Here is a 21,750-nt window from a genome sequence, read left to right on the forward strand (position 1 = left end):
ATCGCCCAGGGAAGGCAAATCGGTCTTGTTCCCCCCACCAATTTTCACTTTAATTGGAACTTTGAAGCCTCTTTGCATCTGTCAAATTGCAAAGGGGATACACGACCATCTCTGGGTGGTGGTAAATTTCGTCCCATAACCTGAGACTGGCCCAGACTAAGCAAGAAAGTTGAACCATTCTCCACCTCTTTCTTGGATCTCGTTTCTCTGGACACAAAAGTACAAAAATCGCTTCTCCAGGAGGTAAAGGCAGAGCTCTGCGGACACCTTGACTAAGACGCAGCGACCCCCCAGCTGGAATATCCACATTTCTGTATTTTTTTTCTCAAGGGATGGGGATCTGGCTTGGGCAGGACTGGCACAGGAGTTCCGTTGTAGAAAAGACGGGAGTGGTGCCCCCCAGATACCTCCTAAAGCAAGTTTTAAGCTCAGTGGTTAAATACCGACCTTTCACGAGTTTGCTCTATGAGTCCTTCCCCCCTCCAACCCCTCCCAATCCCCCCAAAACAATCCACTCAAGAAATGTAGGCCATCCTGTGTATTCATTTACGGATTCACCACTCAACTCCAAGGCCTCGTATTTAAGGACCGGAATTTTCGACATCTGCCTAGAGCTGCGGTCAACAGCCTATTTTGACAAGCATTTAAATCACACCCTTCTCTTGCCCAAAGCCTCCCTCCTGACTTTGTGAAATTTAAAGAAATTCTAAATTTCGTATTAAAGACCCTCCTTTTCCTGCTCACGTTATTTCCTACTTAAAGATATAAGGAAGTGTCTACATTTTCCTGAAAAAAAGAAAAAGTGCAACAAAGTGAAACGACTCACAGGGAACTAAGTAGTTGTAAATAAGAGGAAAAAAAGTAATTACTGGTAGTGCTATAAAACAAATTTATGAGAGGCAGTTTCCACTAAACAGACTGCCCCATATTGGAGTAGGGACAGGCTATTCTTCCTTAACCCTTAAAAATAATCATCTATAATTAAATTATTTTCAAACTGTAAACTGCTTTCAAACACCATAGCATTTTACCAGATTTATTTTACTTGTTATACACAGACGATACAAACGAGCAAAAAACAAAACGTTTCTCAATGGAGTGTGTACTTGTATAAATTATTCAGTTCACAGACAAAACGAAACAAATATAAAAATCACAACATTAGATTTACAGAAGAGCCAAAATATACACACGTTTAGACCCTGAATTCCTATCAGGAAAAAAAATCCCCCCAATGGACTGAATCTAGATTGAATATTGTGTATGATGCATATTTCACATTAATTTTAAAATACAAAAAAAAAAGTATAGGTTTGCTACACAACATTAGAAATCCTACTAATCTATTTTCAGGGGGATTAGTGCTCCTTATCAAATATAACAAGACTTAGTGGGAGGGGGAAAAACAGTCTTACTTGCATTAATGCTAGTGTTTTCCCAAGGAAGTCAAATTGCAGCTGTTTCTAGGTGTCGGGGAAATCATTTTCAAAACTAAAATGCAGTAAAATATACAACTCACACAATTCATCTTCACTAGACTACACTATAGTTACCAACAATTCAGTCATCTATATCATTAGTAGAATATTCATTACAAAGATTTACAGCATATAAAGGTGGAGGGGGGAACTGAAAAGATACTCAGAAACAGTTTGTCAGCATATGTGGCACCTGCACAGACCAGTAATGGATTTGGCACTTGGGGAAAAACAAATAAGGCAAAATAATATTGCTGATGTCGAGCTATTCTATTTAGAAGTAAGGGGTAAAAAACATATAACTCCAGTTAGCTTTGCTTTGCAGGCATCATGCCACTTAATCGACTTGCCTATGAAAAGACACCTATCCTTTACAGGTGTTTGGTCAGATTCTCCTTAGCTATTTGTGTGCAGTAGGGCACAGAGTAATTATTTCATGCAACGGATTGAGGAGAAGTGAGAAACCCATCATTATCTAGTTTTTCAAGTTTCAAGTTTTCAGAGCCTCTTAGAATATTGTTAATTATCCCACCAGAAAAAATGTTAAAGGGGAGGGGGGTGGAGAAAAAGGCAAAGAAAGGAAAAGAAATGAACGAGAAGGTTAAGCATGAACTGGTTTTGTGCCTTGACGATGAGAATAAAAACTAGCCATTCGTTACAGTAAATTAACACTATATACAGTCATTTCACAGGCTTTGTTCCACTAAAATTATTAACATCCCTACCATCCATCCATCCATCCACTCGGGGATAAGAAAGGACGCGCTGGGGGGTCCAGGTTCTAGAATCAACATCCTACGGTTAATGGGGAGGCCGAGATTTGGCGGGTCGGAATAGCTGCTGCCTGACAGGACTGCCCAGGTCTCCTAAAGGTGAAGAGTTTCATTACCAGAAAGGGAAGGAGAGGGTGAGAAAAAGACGAGGGGGAGGGGAATTGTTGGGAGGATAACTTCACAGAAGGTTCGGAAGTAGGAAAACCAAAAGGTTTACAGCCATGTTGAAGGTCGGTGCGCTAATTGCGGAAACTGCTGTGCAAAAAAAAAAAAAAGAAAGAAAGAAAAGGTTAAAATTACACTCGGAGACCTGTACTAATCCGCTGCAGACGGTGTTCGAGGGTCAAACAAACTGAGGGGGCGCGCGAGTGGGGCGTGGGCAGGAGGCGCAGGGGGAGAGGCGGGAGGGGCTGGCGGGGGCCCGGCCGCGGCGGGGCGCGGGGCCGAGGCGGGCAGGGGCGGCCTAGCTGTGCGAGTAGAAGCCGTAGTAGCCGCCTATGTCCTTGGCGCAGTTCTTCTCGCAGTCCCGCTGGGCCAGCACCTCGCTCTTGAGCGGGGACGAGCTCTCGGACACGGGCGTGTCAGCGGGCGAGATCCGCCTCCGTTTGGCCTGCTCGTAAATCCCCGAGTCGCTCGAGTCGATGGACTTGATGGAGGAGGGCGTCTCGATCCAGCTGGAGTCGGACAGGTCCTTGGGCTTGGCGTCCTCGGCGCCGGGCGGCAGCGGCGAGCGCTCGGCGGCCAAGCCCTCGGCCTCCTCGCCCAGGTAGGGGTTGGCGCCGGCCATACGCGCGGCGGCCGCGGCGCTGTTGGGCCAGCAGGGCAGCACCGAGCCCGACTTGGCGCCGCAGTACTGCGGGGGGCTGCGCGCGCCCCAGCCCGACGGGTCGGCGTAGTAGCCGAGCGGGCGGCCCGTGCAGCCGGCCGCCTGCAGCGGCAGCGCCTTCACGCCGGCCGCCGCGTACGAGAGCAGCGTGGCCGCGTTGCCCGCGAAGTCCGTGGCCGTGTCGTAGGCCGAGGCGGCGAAGTCCAGCCGGTTGTTGGCCGGCGTCACAAACCAGCGCTGCGGCGACGGCGCGCCCGGGTCCTCGGCCTGCTGCGGCGACAGCAGCCCGTTGGTGTGCGGCACGCTGCGGTCCGTGCCCGGCCCGGGGCCCGCGCCCGCGCCCGGGTGGAAGCGGGCCTTGGCGTAGTTGCTCACGAACTGGTCCTGCAGGAAAGAGCCGGCCATGGCGTAGCGGGCCCCGGGCACGATCTGCGAGCGCGGGGAGTCGTTGGGCGAGGGGGTCAGGCGGTCCATGTCGCAGCCAGTGTAGATCCTGCGAGGGAGGGAGAGAGAGAGAACCGAAGGGTGGCGCCAGGTCCCTTCGGGGGGCAAAAGGGAAGGCCACCCCTGGTTGCCCACCCACACCATCTCCACGTGTAACCTGCCGCCGTCCAGGATGGAGACAGACAAAAGGTCACAGACCTGCATCCTCTCCAAAATAAATCGTGAAATTATACAGGAATCAATCTGTCTATTCAGGGACCTAAAAATGATACAGGTGAAGAGGAAGGCTTCCCTCCTCTCTTGCGTTCTCTCGCCAGGTGCACAGGGGTCCCGAGAGAGGAGCACAGCAAGGGATTCTCATCCCACTTCTCCACTGTATGTGTACACATTAAGGCAGATTTACCCAGGAATTAAGGTGTTATTTGCCCAGTGGGCCTTTCTTCTTCGGTGAGAGTTTCTGAGCGAAATTTCTAAACAAGTCACCCACTTCCACCCTTTTAAGACCGCTTTCCTCCATTTGACACACGCGCGGGCCCCCCAGGTACTGACAAGCATCGGACTGGTTTTCGCCAGTCTGCTGAGACCCGGGAGGGTTACTGCTGCAAGCCTCCGCAGGACTTACTGTCTTGTTTTCCCCGTGTGATCTTTCAACCCCCAGCTCCCGACCACTAATACAAACAAGAATTACTACTTGGAAACAAAGTCATCAATCAGTAAAATTCTTTTGCAGAGAAAAAGCATTCTTTACTCTGACCTTCTTTCCCCAGCTTTTGATCTGTTACTGGTTAAAAACAACAGCAACAACAACTTGGGGGGCAAACTCTTGAAGTACAGTTATCAACCTCCGCCAAGCAGTCTCCCACTAATAATAGCTAATCCTTATACAACTTGATTATGTATACCAGGCACCCTTGTCTAGGACTGTACAGACAGTAATTTATTTAACCATCACAACAATTTTCCAAGTTAGGTACCATTATTATCCCACTTTACAGGTGAAGAAACTGAGGCAAAGGGAAGTTAAATAACTTGCCCAACCACATACAGTAATTGTGTTACTAAGAATTACCTTAAATAAAATAGTCAAAGATTAGCTCTAGGCCCTGGGCCTAGAAAATCCCATTCGAATTGAGAAGGAACCAGAGATTGGATCAAGATTGGTCGAAGTATTTTCTCATACACATACACACATGCCTCCCTTTTTATTTAGCTCACACATAAATGTTTTAATCTTTAATCAACAGACTGTTTTGAAAGAGAGCCTCAGTCTTGTCAGACCTCAATCCTTTGGGGAGGAGATTCCCTGGTGAGTGGCCAAGCAAACCCCCTGGCCCCCCTGAACTCTTTATTGCTCTCCCTGTTTCTCCAAAAGTGAGCCAGGCCCAAATAACCGACATTAACAGTGGAAAGGGAGTGTCATAAACCATTCTACTCTTCTCTAACCCATAAATGTCTAAGATAACCACTTGTATAGTTAAAGAAGCTTTTTATGAGAAATATATAGTGATTTAAGAACCAAATGGAAGTGGTTTTTTCCAACAGAAGTCAGCCAGAAGAGGGGCAAGTGAGTGTTATGCTGTGGCTGCTCAGGTGCAGTTTGCTTACTGCACAAAATTTTCCTCCTGAAATTTAATTCCAGCCTCAAATAAGAACAAGTAGAGGGAGGCAGGAAGGGAACATAACCAGCAAGGTGCAAATATCTTCTCTGTTTACCACCACAATATTTTAAAAAGAAAAAAAAAACAATCTGCAAAAGATACAGTTTATATGCCCATCCAGGTCCCAACCCACTTGGGATTACTGAATTGATTTGTGCAAAATAAATGCTTTGGAACAGATGTTCACAGCAGAATTAAAAGCTCAAAATCTACAAGACCCCCTAGTACAGAGACCAATATCTCTGGTCTCATGGGCCACACACTTTCCACTGTGCTGAGCCCACCTTTTTTAGATTGTGAGGAAGGACTAGAGTAGCCAAGTTTTTTTTTTCTGGGGAATCATAATGATGAGGCTTGCTTCCTTTGGACCACTTTTGAGGGATGCACATGGCAGTTACAGGCAGTACCATCCATGACTGTCTTTTCAATTTGTTATAAAAATATCAGGAGGGAAGTTCGGTATCTACCTGGAGATAGCCACTTGTCTCCTCCACAAATTTAATCTATTCCTAGTCAAAGACAGATTCAACTTTGTAGTTCTATCCCAAGCACTTAATGCAAGCCATGAAATTAAAATTTATGTATCCTTCCCTTCTATGGTCAGAAAAAAGTGAAGGGATCACCATAATCCAGATTTAGATTTTGCTATATAACTCTATCTGAACTCCTAGGCACTATACCTGGGCTCTGAGGAAGAACGCCAGAACAAGCCCAGGAAGTATTCAGTTTACACCTACTGTTGCCCCCAGAGGACAGCATTTTGATAGAAAAGACATGGAGTAGGTAAGGGATGCCTGGAGAAAAGGGAACCAACACATTTAATTAAAACGCACCTAGATAAAAACGATAAGAGGAAATATTTTTCTTTCGAAGCATAAATAATACACAGCAACAGAACCTGGGTCCTTCCCAAAGCCTGAAGTGACTGCAATGTCGGCTGTGCTCGTGAACTTGCCTGTAGTGGGTGCACATTTTTATTCAGTCCATAGTAAACTTGCACAGGAAAAGCTATTACACAAAACTTGGAAATGGGTAAATAAAAGTCACATATGCCAAGGAGACTGTAACAACTGCCAGAGCCACATGCACTTTCAGGCAGACTCGGGCGGTTTCAGACACAGACAATCTGAGCTGAGCATCTGCAGTGCCACATACAACTCGCGCACCCGGGAACCAGGGCGGCTTCCCCAGCCAGCCAGTCCCCAAGCCCCGCCAACAACTTTGTAATTCACGCAAAAGCTAAAAATAGGCAGAGGAAACCTTTCACCAAAACCACAGAAGTACTAAGCCAGGTCACCAGAGAGAAGGGGAGCCGACAAAAAGGAAAGGAAAACCTCGAAAACAACCCTGTCTTCACACTTTCTAGCTTCCAAAAGCCTTGTACAAAGCAATCCACCTTTGACCTAAAGCCCAATTCCACAAATTTGAGAAAGTGCAAAACTACTTACGTGTCATAATTATCCCGAAATCCTTTTGCAAAGGGGTTGTGATCTATTTTCAGTTGTGTAATCTGGAAAAGAGAAAAAAAGATTAATACGATTTTACATTCTATACAGAGGATTGGGTGTTTAAGGATATGTCATCTGCTGCTTTTTACAGGGGCTTACGGCCCACAATTTCATTAAATAGCAAAGTTTCCCTAACTGAAAAATTTGAGGGAATGGGTGGAAAGGAAAAAAAAGAAAGTATGATGAAAGTTATGAGGAACATGTTTAAATTAATGGTGACTAAAACTAAAGAATTGCTTTCAATTAGCTCTCCCATGTGTTCTAAATTGGTTCAAATGCTCATTTTTTAAAATGCTTGTTACATAATGCCCTTACTCAGGCAAAAATCTTTAAGGGGCACTTGAATTCATCACTAAAAAATGTTTCGTATCTTAAATGTTTCATCATATTTTTTAAAATTGGTTGCTTTTGATACACAACTTGAAGAACCCACAATCTGCATCTTAAAATCAGTTTTGATTTAAAATAAACGCATATTTTTAACTTCTAATATTTTCATTTAAGTTTTTAAAAAACATCAATTCTAGTAGTCAAATCAACAGTAGTAAAATAAGTTTCTGCAAACTTGCAAATGATTAAGTTCAAACTGCTAGAAAACTCACTTCGTAGCCCCCAGTAATTTATTGTAGTTTTTAAATATATGAATGTGGGTTTCTTTTGATCACCCAGAAAGTGATGCTTGAAAACTAAATAAAAATTCCCAAGAGGCCCGAGAAATTCTGGTCACCTTAAAGGTGGCCCGGGTGACCCGCGACGGAGACGAATAGGAAGCTTTTTCCCACCGGCTAGGTGTTTAGGGAAGGTGCCCAGCAGGCCCCTAGCCCTACGCCTAAAAGGCGCAGCAGAGCCAGCTGCGGCTGACGTTAGTGCCAGAGCGGGGGATGGCCGGGGGTAGCGGCGTGGGCCTGGAGAAGCCGGTGCCGACCGCCGCGCGCCCAGCCCCCAGGCCTCCTTACATCGGTGTTCTGGTAGGCGGTGACGGCGATGAACTGAGTCTCGGGAAAAGTGAATGTCTGCACGCGGCCGGGCTGGCTGGTGTCCTCCGTGCCGTCCTCGTTCACTTCCACCACATGCAGGCGGGGCTGGTACTTGTGCAAGGACTGCAAAACCACCATCTGTCCGGCGGAGAGAAAGGGGAGCGCCGGGCGGCGCGTTAACGCAGCCGGCGTGCGCGGGGCTCTGCGCCGCCCGCCGCGCGGAGGCTGCAAGGAGCCCGCCGCCCCTAGTAACTGATAGCGGGCCTCGCCCGGCTGGTGACTGGCTGGCGGGGGCAGACCAGCCCTCGCTGCCCGGGAGCACGGATCGCCCGAGCACGGGAGGAAAACCAAACCCGACCGCCCGATCCTCAGGGCCCTTCTCCCTGTCCTCCTTTAAGGAGAAACAAAGATTTTCGCAACCTGCAGATCCTGCGCGTTTCCTTCTCAAAATCAACCAAGTATTTGTACTTGGGAAGGTTGGGAACTCGGGAATTGGGCGAGAGGGGGGGAGAAGAACAACTTTGTAGATTGTTTAATATAATTTCGGAGGATGGAAATAGAATTTTTTAGAAGTCTTTTTAATGAAGCAAAGAAACGTGTCCAGTTTCTCATGTTGGTTTAAAGCGATGAACTGGATCTTAGGGAGGGACGAGTATGTATAAGTGAGTGTGTGTGTGTGTGTGTGTGTGAGAGAGAGAGAGAGAGAGAGAGAGAGAGAGAAATGAGCGCTTGAGCCACTGACCTGCCCATTGTTGTTTGAAGCTCCTTTGTTGTTTGTAAGTTTTAATTTTCCAAAAGAGATTTCTTGACGCATCCAGTGAGCCCCCGTGTTGGGGGAATCCGGATGCATATAGACCCGATTTCCTAGAGAAAGAAACAAGTTGTTTACATGTGCCCCGGGCACTGCCCAGTCTTAACTCCTCACCACGTAGGACACACACACATATACACATACGCACACCCCTTATTCCACCGTGAGGCCCATTAGCTGGGGCTTTTTAGGCCGTGCTTTCTTCCTATTAACTGGGATGATTAAAATTGCTTTTGCATAATCCTCCCCCTTCTCGCGGCTCAGTCTGTCCCCCTATCCCCCTCGTTTGCTTTTAGAAGTCATTGGCCGATCGTTTTAAAAGTCGCTCGAGCCAGTCCACAAAGGCTTTAATTAATCATTCTCACCTAAATAAGTGTCAGGAAAACGTGTTAATTGGAAGGACTTGCCTTGCACATTGGTGTCCGCTTTGCCGCAAGGAACCCATTTGCCTCCTTGAAACCTCCAGTGATTGGGATCCGCCAAAATCACATCCACAAAAATATTGTAATGAGCCGTGGGATCGAGACCAGAAATGTTAAAACTTAAAAAAGGAAACATGCGCCTATTTAAATTAGGAAGGGGGGAGAAAACAAGGGGGAAAAACATAAATGTTAAAGATTAAATGCAAGAAGCGAGGCGCCAGATAGCAAAGCAAAACTTGTTCTCTCAGCGTCAATGAGCGAATGTTTGCTGGGTTGGAAAAGGGGTGGTGGCGGAGGAAAAGAAGTGGGGCTGAAGTCGGGGAGTCGGCAGGTAGCACTGCCCAGCTGAAAAGCAAGATTGGCGACCCGAATCTCCACCTGTCGGTGCATCGGGCGTTGATGCGTCCCTCCCATCTCCCGGCCACCGGCCAGGGCTCTCCCCCTCTCTCTCGCTCTCCTTTCTCCGGCCACTGACTGGCTCTCCGACCACCTTTCTAGAGCGGGACCCCCTCCCCGACATCACCGCGGTGGCTAGACCTTCCCCTTTCCGTTTTTCCAACACCAGCCAACTCTAGGACGCGCCAGAGCGCCTTCCACTCTGCTCCCGACCCCAAATCTTCGCTGCCGCGGCGGTCACAAGCCGGGTGCACTTGCCCCCGGACCGCGCCTGGAGCAGCGGCAGCCAAGAACGTAGCATTACCTGCCCTGTTTGGTGATGATCATCTCCGTTTGGTGCCGGTGAAATTTCAGCCAAAGGGGCCTGTTGCACAGGTACACCTGCGCTTTGCCGGGCACCAGCCCGGGCTGTGTGGAGGAGAACTGGTAGAACGGGGCTCCTTGGTAGGAGTGGCCGTACTGCTGTGGGTAGGGGTAGCCGGCGGTGGGGTAGCCCTGCGGTGAGGAGTTGGACAGGAGGCTGTTGTAGGCTCCGTTGGTGATGACCGGGTGGTGGGCCATGTAGCGGCTGGGGCTGCCGATGGAGAAGGCGGGGTGCGCAGGTCCGTGCTGCCCGGCGTACGGGAACATGGCACTGGGAGCAGTGGCCGCGGACTGTGGCTGGCTGGACTGAGAGAGGAGGTAGCGATCTGCAGCAGAGCCATCGAAACTGTGACGAAGCTCAGAGACCCCGTCCAAGACAGGAGAGAGTTTACTTCTCTGGACGTCCCCTGGTGAGTCCTTGGAGTCAGGAAAATTGTCTGTATCTGACTGATTCGTCATCCCCCTGGTAATTTTTTTCAGAGGTGAACTTCTCTCCAGGTTGTCAGTGGTCGAGATAATGGGATGATCGTGCAAGACGAGCTCAGATCCGCCTGAATGTGGGTAGCTGCTGCTCACATTGAGAAATTTCTTGGAGAGCATGATAGAAGGAGAAAGGCAGTGCTCCAGCTGCATAGCTCTGGAACCTGAACACTCGCCCTCCTGTCCCTGGTTTTTAAAGTCCTATTTATCATAAACTAGAAATCCACAGACCCCCTCACTAGACAGAAAGCACTTCAACCAGCAAATGCTTCTCAAAGGTTTGATTTACTTTTTTTTTCCCTGGGAGAAGAGATTGGCCAATTGACACTATGCAGCAATCAGAAAAGGCTCACTTTTGATCTTGCTGCTTGTGCAGCCGATGAAACGGCTCCTGCCATTGGTTAACTGCTGACAGTAATTTAATTAGATAGACATTAATTAGGATAATCACCTGGCTCCTGGTCGCTGCGATCATGGCAAACTGAAGGGGATGATTTTATTGTTGGCTTGGGGGTGGGATGGGGAGCGTGTGTTAGTTTTACGTGAGCACTGTTGTGTCACCTTTAAGCTTTGTGACCACTGCTTTAGGAAGATTCAAAGATGTGCAATTTACTAAACATTTTCCTACCTTCTCCCCCCACCTCCCTCCTTTGGAGCTGAGGGGCGGAGGAGGGAATTCAACGATGCTAGGAGATTTTTCGGATCTGAATGAGCCAAATATTCAGTTGAATGTAACGATTTCAAGTGCAAAGTATACAAAGCGCGAGCCGGTGGCCTCTTCTCGCCCTGTAAAAGTTCCAGAGTCTGTCTTTTCCAGTTAATACAGAAGCACAAGACACCTGACCCAGTCCTTTGTGAGCAGGTCCTGTGTGTCCTCCACGAACACCCCCACCAATGCACACCTTTTAAACTACATACATACATAAATAAATCACTGCTGCTGAGAGCCACCTCCATGAGAGAGAGCGGGAAGGGGGAGTAGTGGGGGAGAAAGGCAAGCAACTCAGCCCCCCCATCCACCCACCTCGGGAAGGTTCGGTTTCTTGGTTGAGCACAGAAACAGTGACAATCAATGATCTCCTTTTTAAGTTTTGAAATAATCATAAGCTGTTGGGCTGAAGTGCCTTAATGTAGTTGCTGTGATGTTTACGAGGTCTTTCCTAAATATTTTATCAGCGAGCTTGGTTGCAGGTTATCTGAAGAGCATCTAACTGGGGGCAGGCGCCATGCATGCCTCACATGCCACTGCACTTCCTTCTCTCTGAGGTACGGCCTTGGCGACAGGTTCAAAAGCCTCGCCAGGAAAAGAGAGGGCCGGGTCCTCGCGCAAATGGGTTCCCTAGAAGCGTTGATCTGGGGAGACAGAGTGGAAGTGGTGTCAACGCAGTGATCGTTACGGAAGACTCTGTGTGTGTGTGTGTGTGTGTGTGTGTGTGTGTGTGTGTTTAATGTTTATATAATCTGGAGGGGAGAAAAAGAATCCATGCCAGTAATTTTAAAATGAGAAAGAATCTAAAGCGGAATTAGAGAAAAGAACCAGTTTAAAAAGATGTTGGCACAAATCAATAGCACGAGGCCCAAAGCAGCGCCGAGGTGTAGGAAGAAATCTCCCAGTACTGGGTCTACAGAGGAGCCCAGCCCTCCGCCCGAACCAGAGGGCCAAGAGGCTTCACCGCTCTACGCTGCTTCCCATGGCCGGCACCCGCCAACCTGCCCTCCTGTGGCTTTCCCGGGACGCCGAGCCGCGCGGGAACTAGGAGGAGGAGCGCAGCGCCGGAGCTCAGCTCGGCCCCGCGAGCTGGCTGACTGGCGGACCGGCCACACGCGGGGCACTGCGGGGGCAGGCGGCGAGAGAAGCCACCCCCGCGCCCGGCGCTCGGCCCCAGGCCAGCCGTCCCGCTCTGGCTCCATTGTCTAAGGTCCCCGTAGGCTCCCCAGCACCCTGGCGGTCCCGAGAGGGAGCCGCCCACAGACCCGGGGAGCGCGGGGCGAGCGGCTGCTGGCGCGGACCCCGGGGGCACACACTCTTTCCCTGCCGGAGGCTCGGCCTGGGCGCCTCCGCCCGGTGGAGCTCGTACCTTCCTCCGAGAGAGTGCATCTGCCTTCCTCGGGCCCGGCCGCTCCCTGAGGGAGAGCGGCGCCGGGGACATTGGGTGGGTCTGGCGCTTTGCAGAGAGGGTCTAACCCGACTCGACCTGCGCCTAGGCGGGCGCATTTTGAGAGCGCCGCCTCTGGGGGCTGAGCGGCCAGCGCTGAGCCCGGACTGCGCCGCCGAGGTGGGCGGGCGCCTTGGCCGCAGAGGGCACCAGGCGTGGCAAGGCCCGGCGAGCGCGGCCCAGGGCCGGAAGGGTTGGTGCCCAGATGTCCCGGACTGGGAAAAAAAAAATACAGCCAGACCCCATTTTCCTTTCGAAAGCAAATCTCAGCTCGCGGCCAGGAAGCTTCACTAACAAGCAGGGCCTTAACTGTTGAGGCGTTGGGGTGTGGGGGGAGGGGACAGTAGCTATGACATTATTGGACGCTTGGTTTTCTTTGCCTTTTACCTTTCACCGCCATTTCTCCCGAGAGCCTTTGGCCTGGTTTTGGCTACTCTTGCTTTCCCCTTTTTCGATCATTCACTTCTTTGTCCCCGAATGCCTCTCCACCCCCTCCTCGGTGGGACAGAGCCTTCAGTGTGTCGCAGAAAGGAGAGACTCTACCTGGACTCTTTTTCGGGTTTTGTTATTCCCGGTACCCTGAACTGGCTTTTTAAAAAATGAAGAATGCTAAAAATGACATGTTAAAGTAGAGGAAAGGGAGAGTGCCTCCTCCTCAGAGTTTCTAAGGAATTGGATTAGGAGATAAATGTGCATTCTCACTTAGATTACCAGTACTGAATTCAGTGATTCCTCACATACAGGCTACGTCTTTAACGTATATGCTCAAGAAGGAAAACAGGCTTTTCTCAGAATCAGCACATCAGCTCTTGAATCATACTTCCACAGAGCTGGTCTTCTCAAACTTTAAAAGTGCTTATGCACCACACCAGGATTCTTGATTCGGATTCAGCAGGTCTGTATTTCTAATGAGCTCCCGGAAGACTCAGGTGCTCCTGGTACAGGCAGATGGCACTGAATAGTGAGGCTGGAGCTTTTGATGCCCCCATACTAGGCTAAGTGGAAAGCGGGAACATCTCTGTATTAGAGGCAAGAGTTTTGGTTCTAGTGCTGCTTTAGTGCTGCAGAGACCGGTAAAGATGCTCACATAAACACACACACACACACACACACCCTGAAGTGGCTTATTGAGCTTGTGATTAAATAAGTTGTTTCAGTGCCTGCCTCGGCCTGGGTTATCAGGCTGCTGCTAAAATAGCTGTGCATTCCAAGAGAAAGGTGTTCACTGAGCCTTCTTAAGACATCCTCATTCTGACTGACTCCAAATCTACAAAACTGTAGGTTTTTGCTAGGAGGGATTCTGGTAAGGTTTTGAAATTGGGAACGTCTCCAACATGAACCAAGTGGGAGAACATGGTATGTGACTGTGGGAAGTCCCGGAAGATGAGGTGATCAAACAAGAAGAGCAAAAGGCAGGCCTTGTGTAAGCCTTCTCAGTCACTTTACTCACTCAGGAGCTATTTTTCAGGGGACTAAAGTGAAAGAAAGAAAAAAAAAAAAAGTAGTTTCCAATGGAATGTTGAGAATAACCCTTGTATTATTGAGGCCTTCCTCTTTGGACATATTGTACAAAAATAATCTTGACTAGCTTTTCACACTGTGAAAGTCACAGAACCTGATTTATGTAAAGGGGAAAATCATGTATTAAAAAAACCTGAAACACTTGCACACAAGTTTAAATCAGGCAAAAGGAAAATTTCTACAAACTTCAACTCATATTTTAATTGTAAATGGTTAGCTGTTGTAATCCCAACAATCAATACATATTACAAGTCCTATATAAAATATACCATCACTATATTTAAAAGAAGAAACCACAGGACAATCAAGAAATGCTCAGAATACCTTATTCCACCAAAAACAGAGACTGTGAAACATAGTGGGAATTTAAGCCACTTCCACTTTTAGTTTCTGGTAACTTTTCATTAGGCAACCAAGAACAGCCTAGAATTATTCAAATAGGAGAGTAATTTGGTTCACCACATTATTCATACTACTCTATCAGAGGCTAAAGCTCAATTCTAAATCCCCAAGTAAATTCCCTCTTTAATGAAGCCTTAGAAACATTCTTACCGTATTTTCACAAAGGGAGAGGCAATTAAATCTTTGTCTCCATGCGTTTTGCACATTCTTTGGTGTACCCAGTATGGTGCTGTACCATGTGTGAGTACTTATGTACATCAGGTTAGAAACAGGTTGAGGGACGAGGTCATCTATGAAAACTGCCATTAGTCAAATTTTTGTCTTTATCAGAAAACTGGGTACTTCTAAGTTAATTTAAGAAAGATGAGAGAAAACAGTAACAAAATTACTGCTTATGTGCTCATGATATTCAATTCACATTATGGCTACGTTTCTCGTTTTGCTTTGAGGACACTGCACACCTTCTATGGCTGTCTCAGCTGAAAGTCTAGTGAAGTTTTGCAGCAGGCAATTCCCAGACAATCGCAACACTGTTGGTGGAATGTACTCTTTAAAAAAAAAAAAAATCATCAAAGTCTAAATTTAAACTGCCTCCCTTTTCTCCTTATATGTACCCCTCTGAAATACTGAAAGTATAATCTGTTAACAAGATATTGAGTATTCAATATTAACTTGTGACAAATATTTTTAATAAAATATGTCAACATTTTTCTGGGTTACTCACTAATGAGGTAGCCACTCTTTAATGGCAGTCATTTTACATTTGTGAAGTTTTGTTATCACACTGATGTTTTATGTGTTATCTTAAATTACAAAGGAAAACATATCCTTGTGTGAGATTTCCAGTGCACTGTCAAATGTTATTCTGTCAATTCCACCCAGTGCCAAAAAGACCTCAGGAGACATAGACTGTAAATGTATTTTATTTTGTAAGCAACAATCAAAATATATTTGTGTTACTGATTTCTTCAAATATTAAATGGGATCTTAACAAAATTTGTCCACTTTGATGTATTCTTATACAACTTTGGAATCTGCAAAGACCCTGACTAAAGAAACAGAAGTAATTGCACAACGGAGACTGAAGGTGTTACAGTGCTGCAAATGATGCCAGATGTCTTACATTTAACCAAATACACCTTCAGAGGTCCCTTGATTTTGAGCATTAGGAACAAGAGGACTATACACTGAAAGTATCACTAAGAGCTTTTTGCATTGCTTTATTTAAATACAACAGTATCCAACATAGCTGCTAAACACTGGACAATATTTGAAGTCATAAGTACATCCACATGTTCCTCCAAATGACGTTTGGGGTCCTAAAAGAAAAAAGGAATAAGGAAAGAAAAAGAAAAAAGAACCATATTACTGGTAGATGAATTATTTAGATTTTTTTTCAGTAGCTGATGAAATTGGTAAAGAAAGCCAAAACTAAATTTATATATATTTTACAATTTAACTTTCCCTATATATTGTTACATTTTCAGGATTTCTAAATCTGTTAAAATGTTAAGGAGCTGATAAAATAAAGATCGATTTACACAATCGATGGTATGACTCTGCAGCAGAAATGATAAAGAGTCACAAGGAATTCTATACAAATCCGAAATCATCTGATTTTTTTAAAAAAGCATAAGCATTTTATCTGTGTGTATAAGCCTGATTATGTGTGTATATTTTCTGCCATTCATATATACTGTATGTCTGAGGGGGTACTTTACTCAAAGCAGACATACCAAAAGGAAAGAGTTCAATGTGAAGTCTCATCACTTCCTCTGTAATTTTAATTTAATTCCTATATAATTTTAATATTTCAGGAATAGTGCTTTAAATGATTCAGGAAATATTCTTGGATCAAAAGTCACTGTTAGTAATTTAAAAATTTAAATACAATTTGGATCAATTCTAAAATGTTAAGGATAAATATTTCGTGTAGCTATTTTGAAAAAATGTATCACAGAAAAGAATATAGGTACAATCCGTTAATTTAAACCTGATCAAATCTGTATTTGAAACATCTGAGTTAAAAACAAGACTTAAAATTGCATTGTAATAAAGGAAGTTAAGTTTAAATGCTTAATATACATTTATGTTTAAGGCTGAGCTGATTGAAATATTTCAGCTAAATTTGAAAGCTTTGAAATAAAGGATAGATATTGCACACAATAAAAAACTTTCAACTAAACCATTATTTTCTTATATGTATTTTGCTAAAATACCAAGACTCCTAACTTTAAACAAATGTTCACCACTGAAATTACTTCTTGGCTGTTCTTTTCTAAACTACAATTTCAATACGCTTGATTTCTTTAAAATACCCAGAGATACAACACGCTACAAATAATTTCAAATAACTAGACCACAACACTAAATTTTCTTTATTTCAGAAATAAGCCTTAGGACATTTTAGGTGACAGAGACTAAGAAAGACTGGCAGGAGAAAAAGATATTGGTCTGATTCCATCATAGGCAGTTTTGCTTTTGCCACAAAGGAGGCCAAACTAGTGAAGTACTATATTTTAAAAAAATGATTCTGATGATTATTAAACTTTGCCAATTATATATATTTTCAGTTTCACTTTTAATTTCTTTGCTGCTAACTGTTAAATAGAATCTACATCAAGAAACTATAGCATCAGAGTCATTTATTCAAAAAGTAGTTACTGAATGCTAGGCTCCAAGTTGGTGATCTAATATTACATATTAGACTAAAATAAGTAGTGGGAGAAGACAACAAGGGTGACTGTATCACACAGGATGAGAGAATAAGATGAATTATATCTCATTTTCGGTGTTGGAGGGTTCCTCTTGTTAATGAAACTGTAATATTCAGAATGCAGTGAGATTTGACTTCACCAATTATGATACTTAAGTCAGACCTTTGCCCCTACTGCTCTATTGGAATAACTGGTTTTGCGGTGAATTGGTAACACACTTCCCTCAGTTATCTACATTACTTCTTGTGGCAGCTGGGTGATTCTTAGAGATTTCCCATCCAAGAATGGTCCTGGCCCAAACCTACATAGCTTGTGAGATGTGATGGGATCAGAGCATATGGTAGGATGGCTGAAAGCAAAGACAGCTTAGTGTCTTGCATCTGAAATATCAAGATTCTGCCAACATCAGCAATATGATAACCATGTTCCATGAAATGAAAAAATGTAATCAACATTCTTTAAAAAACAGTCTAATTAATCTGTAGATTCTTTTAATTGGTTGCTGTGTTCCCCCCAACCTTCAGAAAAATAGGAACTAAAATATATATTTCATCTTGGGAAAAGTGAAAGAGCAAATACTTAAAACCCTTTCCCTTCACTCAGTAGAATCCAACAGGGCTCTAAGCTTTCTCAGGAATATTACCTATATATTGAAGCCTACATATTGATAAACTATATCATTTTTAAAACTGTTACATATGAAATAAACCTATCATTCTATTATCTTCATGGACAATATTATTTCAAGTAAAAATAGTGCTTGGAAAATCAACTCAGGACACAAGTTTCCTACTTTATTTCTACAAAATTGTTTTCACTAAAGATAGTATCTCACAGGTATATTTGTGATTTACTTCTCTATAGATGGCAAAAAGAATCTGACATCAAATAATTCAGGGACCTTTAAAATTAGCATCACATTTACATGACAGAAGAAAAATGTACAGTGAACAGACAGGGAAAAAAAATCACACAGGCTCCAAAATACTTTTAACTCTACAAGAGCATGTTATTATGTGAATGCATAACCTATTACAGTACACCTCACCTGCTTGCCAACATTCTTTATTGCCAGCTGTTCAGGTGTCATCTTATCTTCTTCTTCTACAGCCTGTGAATGAAACACAAAGGACAGAGTTTCAAATTCTAAATGTACTTTTCCCACTGCTGAATAATCATCAGATAATGATGATCATAATTTTCATTCACAGAACCTTTTATTCAAGTAATTTATTGCACAAAAAAGCAATTTTGCTAATCTTCAGAACAGCCTTCAGGGTAATAAAAACTATAACCACCATCATTTTGAAAACAGACTTAAGAAATTTGTAAAAGACATTGAAAATATCCAATTGGACCACCAAATGGAAGTGGTAACCATTTGAAAACTGTTATGGAGTTATCTGAGGGATGGCTAAACTGGAGGATGGAAGACCCTAAGGGAGCTGCTTGTGGCACTGGGGTACTAACTACTCCCATTCTGTCTCCTTTTTCTTTTCCTACTTTCGCTATGGCTCTCCCCCAACTTCCTATTATCTTTGTCACCTTTTTCTTGTCAACCAAACTGTGCATACCCAGTATCTAACTATCAGTAACACTTAGGATCAAAGGACCTGCTACTGACTTTTGATCCACAGTTAACAAATCATATAGTGTAATCCCTTAATACCTTCACATATTTAAATCTGTAAAAGTAATAGATGTACTCAGAAACAATTCTCAGTTCTCCACATGATCTTTAATAATCATGAAGAAATAGAGTAATCTGAAGTTTTCAACATCAAAAAAATTACCTGAAATAAATGCCAAATCAAATAAAAATTAATTCAACCAAACCATATATACAAACCACTTTCTACTATTTTCAAAGCCAGCTACAAACTTTTATGTGTATGACCATAAATTTTCTAGCAGAATAATTTTGAAGTAATTACAGCATTTAGATTAGCTACCAATATTGCCCTCTACCCTAATAATGCACCACTGTGTAACCTCTTTATTGAGAATTCTAAGTTTAAGCAACCTCCTTCGTAACAGTTTTGGGTATGGTACTGCCTGAAGCTAGGACTCTGCATCAGGTGAACTCCTGGTCTATGATTTATTCACAGCATTTGATAAATGGAAAAGGAAGAAAATTTAAGTATCACCAATCTTAAGAAGTAATACCATAGCACTTAATATGGTTACAAAGGGGGTGAGAAGACAGGGACAGAAAGCAGGAAACCAAAATCCCAGTGAGGGTTAGATTTGGATACTCTAAACTTAATCATCTCGCAGCTGCCAAATTTCTTCATGTGTGAACAATGAACACGTAGGAAATGCAAGCATCAGACATTTCCCATAAACTGGGAAGTTTGGCTGCATTTCACACCTTCTTAATAGTTTTGTAAACAGAGAACTTGAAAATGAGCAAAGATGGCAAGTATCTAATTTTATAAACGGACAAACTATCTGGAGAATTTTCCGCAGTAGAATCTGCCTAAAGAGAAAAGACAGTGAATAAGTATTGTATCTACTGATTATTACAGGATACTTATTTACAACACATCATTAGGAAATACATTTATGACTCATAAAACTAAAAAGGGGAAAATAAGTTAATAACACTCCAAATCTAGAATTCCCTAGACAGAGAATATATTCATTTTCAGAGTCAGATGTCAATCCTATTATTCACAGCTAGTTAAAAAAAGTATCTTCTAACTGGGAAATTGCTTCTCCTACTATCTCAGTGTTTTACATATACAGAAACACTGGCAACGCATAAAAAGTTTGTCTTTCTAAATTACTTTTACAAATCATGACACTATACCTTACCAACCTGAAAACATATTAGATAAATGGAACAATTCACGCTAAGTCTGTACTCTATATCCATTCAATGTTAGTTCTATGCACACGCCAACAATAGTACTTTACGGTACTGGAAGGAGGTAAGGCTTTTGGAATTTGGCTCAAAATACCCATCCATGTACAAAATAGTTATTATGGAGTATTTTGGAGTGTTGCAAATATCAAAGATGGCAGACATGCAAAGATGAAACTAAAAAAGCACTTAAAGCATTGATCTTATTTGAAAGGTTAAACAGAATATAAAAAGCTCTAACTCAATTTTAAAAATCTTTTATATCATTTAACCACTTTACCAATTAGTTTTTCCATTTCCTATAATTAAAAGAGAGAGTTCACAAACTCTTTGAGAAGTGCAGATGGTAAAAAGTACTCCCAGCCATAGATGCCATCTGGAAAATGAGGAGCAGCTGTAGATTTAGGCATATACTAAGGTTGCAAACCCCCATGACAAAAGAGTAAGCACATCTCTTACATTCTGAGATAGACCAGATCATCACATTAAACCCCTAAATATTTTCTCCAGCTACCTAAGTTACCTTTATCTCATCTATCATCTGAGCAAGACCAGTTTGCCTTCATTCATAGCTCTAATCTGGCTAGTCACCAGGAAAAATTAAGAAATGGTAGCAGCAGAAACAAATGAAATTCAGGCACAGGCAGTGTCCTTACTAGGGGAACTTCTGTGTTTATGGCAACTTCTGTGATTTGGCATCAAATTTTGCTTTTGCATTCGTGCTCTTCGGTTTACTCAACCAACAAAAAAGCACTGAAAATGTTTGTGGCTATTCACACTAGAAACGTTTTTAACAGTTTATCAACAAAGACCCCCAGATGGCTATCCCATCATGCACGGTCTGCACAGTTCTAAGAAATTCCTGGAATTTGGTCTGTTATGTTATCATAATCCCCTCAGATGTACCCCCTATCTTAAAGAGGCTTTTACTAAAGCCATTAACCTCATTATCTTTTTCCTGGTAATAGTCAAATTTCTCAAATGGAAAATCTGTGTTTCAAATTCTACCATTTTATTTACCTTCTAACAAACATGGATTGGACCCGTAGCACTTCATGAGTACTCTTTTAAGGATCTCCACCTGGCAAATTCCAATGGACTCAGTTTACTTGAACTTTCTGAACACCTTTTCCAATACCCCTTTTCTCTTCTAATCCTTTAACCTCTCCTTTCATGACACCATGTCTCTTATTTCACTTTATATGTCATATCTATTCCATTCCTTGGGCTTCTTTTTTTCCCTTTGATATGTTTGCAGTGTTCACTCTTTATTAACATGCCATGCTTCCATTTAAGCACATGCTTTGTAAAATCACCTATATGGTATATTTTTTCACCATTAAACAATCTCTGCATATACTGCTAATGAATGTAATATAGGCATTTTAGTTCTTTCTTGATTTTCATAAAAAGTCAATGCATTGACTATATAACTGAAAATCACATTATGGGTTATGGGGATAGAGAATAAGTTTAAAGAAATGGCTTTTATAAAACATACTTGGGAAAGCAAAAGTAACAAACATGAAACAATTAGAAAACTATATGAGAAAGTATTACAGGTGTGAATATGGAAAACAAAAAAATGGGTTCCCTACAACCATTAGTAATTAAACATTAACATGTACATATTAATTTACTGAATCCTTAAAACATCCCAGTGAAGTAATCTACATTTTACATAAAGAAATTAGGCACTATCTCCTATATGTTAATTCCAGCAATACTTCTGCTATAAATTTTTTTTCTAACTCTCCTTTTGAAAGTGCTTATAACGCTCTATGTATGTCCTAACAGTAGAATTTTCCTCATTTTATACATTCAGTAAATAACTGTTAAGTACTCACTATGAGTAAGACAGTTCTTGCTCTTCAAGAAGCTTGCATTTGGGTTTTACTTTACCTGCCTGTAAATCTCAAATTATAATGCAATACGAAATATACAAAAAAGGA

General features: G+C 43.3%; 2 protein-coding genes across 7 annotated transcripts in view; both read right to left on the bottom strand.

The window, feature by feature from the left end:
• Positions 1-832: 832 nt before the first annotated feature.
• Positions 833-12,055, bottom strand: TBR1 (T-box brain transcription factor 1). The gene is made up of 6 exons (XM_022569865.3): positions 9,598-12,055; positions 8,883-9,037; positions 8,407-8,528; positions 7,644-7,802; positions 6,628-6,689; positions 833-3,570 (listed from the first exon to the last, which is right to left on the bottom strand). The coding sequence occupies exons 1-6, from the start codon at positions 10,287-10,289 to the stop codon at positions 2,715-2,717; spliced, it is 2,046 nt and encodes a 681-aa protein (XP_022425573.1). The 5' UTR covers positions 10,290-12,055; the 3' UTR covers positions 833-2,714.
• A 3,065-nt stretch (positions 12,056-15,120) lies between these two features.
• PSMD14 (proteasome 26S subunit, non-ATPase 14) overlaps positions 15,121-21,750 on the bottom strand; it is a 92,355-nt gene continuing 85,725 nt past the window's right edge. For all 6 annotated transcript variants that reach the window (XM_022569862.3, XM_089916770.1, XM_089916773.1 and 3 more), the window contains 2 exons: positions 17,981-18,043; positions 15,121-15,534 (listed from right to left, as the gene is read on the bottom strand). In XM_022569862.3, coding sequence (XP_022425570.1) covers positions 15,436-15,534; positions 17,981-18,043 — 162 coding nt within the window. In that variant the 3' untranslated portion in view covers positions 15,121-15,435. The remainder of the gene's footprint in view (positions 15,535-17,980; positions 18,044-21,750) is intronic.

The sequence above is a fragment of the Delphinapterus leucas genome, chromosome 8, assembly GCF_059928025.1.
Source record: "Delphinapterus leucas isolate spDelLeu-1000000601 "Yukka" chromosome 8, BTC_Dleu_Yukka2, whole genome shotgun sequence".
Classification (NCBI taxonomy): Eukaryota; Metazoa; Chordata; class Mammalia; order Artiodactyla; family Monodontidae; genus Delphinapterus; species Delphinapterus leucas.

Coding starts and splice junctions, on each gene's coding strand:
- TBR1 (XM_022569865.3), bottom strand. CDS start 10,289: ATGCAGCTGGAGCACTGCCTTTCTCCTTCTATCATGCTCTCCAAGAAA. Junction 7,803..8,406: donor CTTCAAACAACAATGGGCAG/GTCAGTGGCTCA, acceptor TCCGCCGGACAG/ATGGTGGTTTTGCAGTCCTT. Junction 6,690..7,643: donor CCGCCTACCAGAACACCGAT/GTAAGGAGGCCT, acceptor TCTCTTTTCCAG/ATTACACAACTGAAAATAGA.